Consider the following 6121-nt stretch of genomic DNA (forward strand, 5'->3'; position numbering starts at 1 on the left):
GCCTGGGATGACAATACTCACCTGGTATTTCACTTCAGTAACACACCCCTTCTCTCTCCAGTCCAGAGAATCAGGCAATTTCTGATTAGGGTTTGACTTGTAAGTGACATTTCTCTGCCATTGGCTGGGAACTCTCAGGGAACTCATCAAAGATATCACTTCTTCACTGGTCTACAAAGATATATACATAGCTCCTTTCACTTATACCCTTCTTTTCAATATCCTGATAATTGTAACTGTGAATATATTTAACAACTGAGAGAAACAAGTGGTAGCTGTGACTAACATAGGTAACTATCTGGTAGGTGAATTATCTGGGTCTCTTTAGTCTTACACTTTGCCATTAGCATCACAGTTAGGCATGGGGAAGGAGAAGAAGAAAATAATAAAAACTAGATTACAGAGAAGCAGATTTTTGGTTCAAAGCAAGGCAGAATTTTATAAAAGTTTGTCTAAAAAGTGGACTAAACTGGTTTTCCTTGTGAGAAAGAATTATAAAAGAGATTCCTGCATTTAATCTACTTAGGGTGTTCCTTTCCAAGGGGTACTATGATTCTTAATTTTGGCCACAGTGAAAAAGTTTTGTAGGGTAGAACAGAATCTAATAACTAATGGGAGATGATTTGTGATATTAAATACCCACACTCCCCCATTAAGAAAGCAAGTGGGCCATATTAAATTATAAATTTAGACTTACATAACTATGTTAACTTATTCTAAAATATTTTGAGTAGCCTTTAGGCAATGCTTTCTAGAATTACTAAAAATAAAAGTAACAGTGGTCTGCGAGTTAAAAATTCTCCTTTAAAGAAGGGATTTGTTAAGGAAAGTGATCACAGTAGGACCAAAGAAGCAATCTGTACAAATTCTTATGTCCTTAAATTCTGTTTTCTAATTTTATACACATACAGAAAACACTCCTTTGTTGTTTGCCTTCAAATTGCCTTTGGGGAGACAGAAATCCTGTTTACCCAGAGATGAAAATAGGATTATTTATAATTTACCTACCATGTCTGCCAGGTGGTTCATGCCTAGATCATATGAATGCATTCCCATTGAATGCTCTAGATTGTGAAGCATCACAGTTTTTAGATTCTTTTCCCAGATGAGACGCCGTGCTACTTCCTCATTCTAAAATATAAGGAAAAAGAACATAGTTATACTGAATCCTTCAAATATGTGTTCAATAATGAAAATAAACATATTATGAAGCATTCTATTAAGTGTGGATCTCTTTGGGAGCATACAAATAAATGAATATATCCAATATAACTGGTAAAACTGCACAGTAATCTTAACTCTTCCCCTTAATTGCTCTGATGGTGATTAATATCATTTTAGATATACACAATGAACTTCCTCAATTTGCTAAAAAGTTGTTTTTAGAAGTTGCAGTTTGTTGAAGTATATCCTTTGTAAGTGGTAAACTCACTTAATGATTATAGGTTTTTAAAAAATATTTTCTCGGGCTTCCCTGGTGGCACAGTAGTTGAGAGTCCGCCTGCCGATGCAGGAGACACGGGTTCGCGCCCCGGTCCGGGAAGATCCCACATGCCGCGGAGCGGCTGGGCCCGTGAGCCATGGCTGCTGAGCCTGCGCATCCAGAGCCTGTGCTCCGCAACGGAAGAGGCCACGACAGTGAGAGGCCTGCATACCGCAAAAAATAAAAAATAAATATATATATATATTTTTTCTCTTTTACCCTCACTCTTGAAAAATAGTTTAGCTGATTATAAATTTCTAGCTCTTTTTTTTTTTTTTTTTGCAGTACGCGGGCCTCTCACTGTTGCGGCCTTGCGGAGCACAGGCTCCGGACGCGCAGGCTCAGCGGCCATGGCTCACGGGCCCAGCCGCTCCGCGGCATGTGGGATCTTCCCAGACCGGGGCACGAACCCGTGTCCCCTGCATCAGCAGGCGGGCTCTCAACCACTGTGCCACCAGGGATGCCCAGAAAGCACTTTTGGCTGGAGGACTCAGGAACATGTTTTTTCTTATCTGGAAAATTCTCAACCAGCATCTCTTCAAATATTGCTGCTCCACCATTCCATCAGATGGAGCCACAAACTCTCTTTCATCACTTTACCTGCATTTTCATAGTTTTTCCTTTTTATTTTTGTGTGCTGCCTTCTAGATGAATGCCTCAGTACTATCTTTCAGATTGCTGATTCTATCCAGCTCTTTCCAGACTGGAGTTTATCCCTTTAATTGAGTTCTTATTTCAATGACTATATTTTTTTCATTTCTGAGATTTCTAATTGGATTTCTAATACATTTTACAATTTCTTGTTCATTCATGCAGATGTTATTCCATTATACATAGTTTTAAAAATAATTTTGGTCCTATTATCCTAATTTTATCCAGAGTGAATTCATATTCAGACTGTTGATTTTGTTGCCCTCCAGGAGCTTCATTTACATAGAATGCAATGTACATGGTGCCTCCTAGAATTGCCGACCCTCACCTCCACCCCCAAGGCGGGAGATTACGACAAGCCGTAGCCCAACGAGCAGTCAGCAATAACTCTTTTCTGCCTCATTTCATTGAGTATCAGAACCCAGGCCTAGGCCCTGGCTCTAGGTAGTAAGTCTGGATGCAGTCCCTCTGTCTTGGAGCAAGACTTTACTGTTACCCCAGTAATGGACATGTACAGATATACTTCCAAACAACTAGAGGGAAAAAATGAAATAAAGAAAAAATAAATCTAATGAAGTATAGGAAAGAAAAAAAAGAAGAGAACTTTGAGATACATTTTAATGGTAGGATACTAATCAAAAGTCATTTTCATTTCTGCTGATGGACTAGAATCATTAAAAAGCGAGATAATATTCATTTAACCAAATAGTGGTGCTAACTGCACATCTAACTCTAGTCAACGCTGAAATTAGAGGTCTGGTCCTAAAGGGGAATGGGTGAGGGTGAAATTCATCAGTACTAAGAAAACAACTCAGACCATTTTTATACAAAAACCATACATCAAATAAGTAAATATATAATCCTTGCTTACAAACTCAGAAATATTATACAGTTATAGGACTTAGTTATTTGAAGCACCAGGGTTAAAATCTTAAAATCAATCAAGAAGTATGTTTTGAAATAAAAATAAAAGTACAAACTGGGAAGTGAGAGTCAAGAAATAATATCTGTGCTTCTCTATTCCAGGAACTGAAAGAGGCCTTTTCTGCTCCTCAGACATGCACTCCTTCCCTCTTGGCCTGGGACTCTCACTCCAGTTTTCTACTTTGCTTGCTCCCTGGCTTCTATCCTTTCTCTGCTCAAATGTCACCTTATATGTGAAGCCTTCCCTGACCATTCTATCATATGTATAAAATAATTACTCCCAACCCCTCACAGCCATCACACAGGACCCTTCCAACTCCCCCATGCCTTGCTTTATTTTTCTCTACTTCTTTCCTGTCTCTTCTTTTAGGATATAAGCTCCATAAAAACAGGAACTTTGGGACTTCCCTGGTGGCGCAGTGGTTAAGAATCCGCCTGCCAATGCAGGGGTCACGGGTTCGAGCACTGGTCCAGGGAGATCCCACATGCTGCGGAGCAACTAAGCCCGTGTGCCACAACTACTGAGCCTGAGCTCTAGAGCCCGTGAAGCACAACTACTGACCCCACATGCCACAACTCCTGAAGCCCGCGCGCCTAGAAGCTGTGCTCTGCAACAAGAGAAGCCACTGCAATGAGAAGCCCACGCAACACAACGAAGAGTAGCCCCCGCTCACCACAACTAGAGAAAGCCCGTGCACAGCAACAAAGACCAAGTGCAGCCAAAAATAAATAATTTTATTTTTTAAAAAAAACAACAGGAACTTTATTTTTGTTTCCTGTTGTATCTCTAGTACCAAGAACAGAATCTGGCAAGAGAGGAGTGTGTAACATTTATCGAAAACACTGCTTGTCACAATATGTAGGGTACTTGAGTAAAAGCAAATTGCTCAAGTGGCAGCCCATCTACCTGTTCCTTGTATTGTTTCCCATAGGTTTTCTTCCAGAGATCCCAGTGATGATCCAGAGTAGAATCTCTGTGCTGTTGTGCCATCACAGAGGAGCACAGCAGGAGCACCCACACCAGCCATTTCATTCTGTTAAAGGAAAGGTAACATAGGAAGAGTAGCTGTTAGCTGCATCTATTGTGACCATATTTTTTTCACAACAAGTAGGAATGCAGAGCCTGTCAAGGGGACAGAATATTACAAAGCAGAATTATGCAGGAAACTTTCTGGATTATACAGTGACAGGAAGTAACTGCAGATTTTTGTCTGAAATACCACTTCCAATTCTTAGTAGCACTTTAAAAGTGCTTTTCAAAAAGTTTCCTGATATCTGGTAAGCCAAATTTACATCTAAATTTGGGGGGATGTGGAGATGAGGAAGCAGAGACTTGACAGGACTTGACAATAAATCTAACCAAGGGAAATCCTCTTTCCTCCTTTCCAGAAAAAAAAAATCCTTAAGAAGAAGGCATACCTTTGAAAAATCAGTTTATCGTCATAATTTTTGAATACACAAGCTCCTCTTAACTGGTCTATCCACAACCTTCAGAGATAGTTAAAAGACAACTCCTGTGTATTGCTTTCCCATCCTTGAATCATTTTTACCTTTTAACCTTTCTTTTCCCCTAAAAGTCAAAATATCTATTTCAAAAGAAGAGGTTAACTGCTTTTGAAAACACCACTTCTATATTTAATACAAAGAGACTTCAACAGAAATTCAGTGACTAACTCCCTCAAACTGGATTCTACTTTCTTTTCCACTTTTTAAAATTCAAAACAGCTGGATTTTTAACCATGTAAATCTTCAAATTATATTCCAAAGAAAGCTATGTGTCCGCCTCAGGCTTTAGATGTTTAAGCAGACATTAACTTTTCAAAAATAGACTCTTTTTAGTCAAAAAAAGAAGAGGCAAATTGAGCAACAATGATTTCTTTAGTTTACTTCCCGTAACAAACGATGTAAAACCTGGCAGACAGAGTAAGCTAAAAACACAAATGAAGGACTTAAGGACCAAGTAGGAGAAAAAGAACAGTACGTACATGATAGAACCAGCAGGTGCTCCCATACTAAGAATGCTTGATGGTGGGCTCTCTCCAAAGATTTCAAAGGCAACAAAGAGACTTCAGTTAAAGTGACTTTAAAAAGAAATTGGAACTTGTCACATGAGGTATCCACAATGAGGAAGTGAACTTTCATTTCAGTTTCATTTAAAATCTAACTAGATTTGCTACATCTGGCTCTCTTGCTGCAGTTTTGGAGATAAAGCAGGTGCAGTAAACCATCAAAAAGAGCCCCCAGTAGAGGAGATCAGTAGAAAAAGCTCAGCAAAATAACACCAGTACACGTTTACCCTTTAATTTTTCATCATTTTGATTATTCACTTTACCTAGAAACAACAATTTTCAGATGGAAAACTTTAGCTATGAAGAGATTAGGATTAAGTTCCTGAAATCCCAGCTTCCTCCATGATTTCCTAGGAAAATCCACCTTATTCTTTTTAACACAACTCATCCATGACCTACTGTTGTCTAATTCTCACCCAAGTGAGAATTCCCATTTATACATGGGTCAGTTTCTGAGCCCACCGATTTTTTTTTTTAAATCTATTGTCCCTTCAATACCACACAGTTTTAATTAAAATAGCTTTGAATATGTCTCGATGTCTAATAGGGTAAGTCACCCCTGCCACTCCTATGTTTGTTCTTCTTTTTCAAAGTTGTCTTAACATTTTGTGCCTGTTAACTTTTCCATATGAGTTTTAAAAATCAGTTTATCAAGCTTCCTGAAAAATTCTGAGTTTTTATTTAAATTGATATATTTATATTAAATTACTATATGTATTATAAATAAAGTTTAATACACAAACACATAGATAAATTTGTGGAGACTCAGTATCATTACAATGTTGAATATTCTTACCTGTAGCAGACATTTTCATGTTTGTAACCATCTAGCTTTTTAAATTTTTATTTATTCATTTATTTTTAAAAAATATTTTTTTATTTATTTATTTTGGCTGCACTGGGTCTTAGTTGCGGCACGCGGGATCTTCACTGCGGCATGTGGACTCTTAGTTGAGGCATGCGGACTCTTAGTTGCAACATGCGAACTAAGTTG

The 6121-nt window shown here is 38.3% G+C and overlaps 1 protein-coding gene across 2 annotated transcripts in view; it reads right to left on the minus strand.

Moving 5' to 3' along the window:
- CTSS (cathepsin S) overlaps positions 1-5185 on the minus strand; it is a 28312-nt gene extending 23127 nt beyond the window's left edge. Inside the window, exons 1-4 of one of the 2 annotated variants that reach the window (XM_065874065.1) lie at positions 5044-5185; positions 3966-4092; positions 1009-1131; positions 22-171 (exon numbers count right to left, since the gene is read on the minus strand). In XM_065874065.1, coding sequence (XP_065730137.1) covers positions 22-171; positions 1009-1131; positions 3966-4092; positions 5044-5069 — 426 coding nt within the window. In that variant the 5' untranslated portion in view covers positions 5070-5185. Of the gene's footprint in view, positions 1-21; positions 172-1008; positions 1132-3965; positions 4093-5043 lie in introns of those variants that run through there. The other variant, XM_065874075.1, reaches the window with a different exon arrangement.
- Positions 5186-6121: the final 936 nt, after the last annotated feature.

Source organism: Phocoena phocoena, chromosome 1 (genome assembly GCF_963924675.1).
Source record: "Phocoena phocoena chromosome 1, mPhoPho1.1, whole genome shotgun sequence".
In the NCBI taxonomy this organism is placed as follows: domain Eukaryota; kingdom Metazoa; phylum Chordata; class Mammalia; order Artiodactyla; family Phocoenidae; genus Phocoena; species Phocoena phocoena.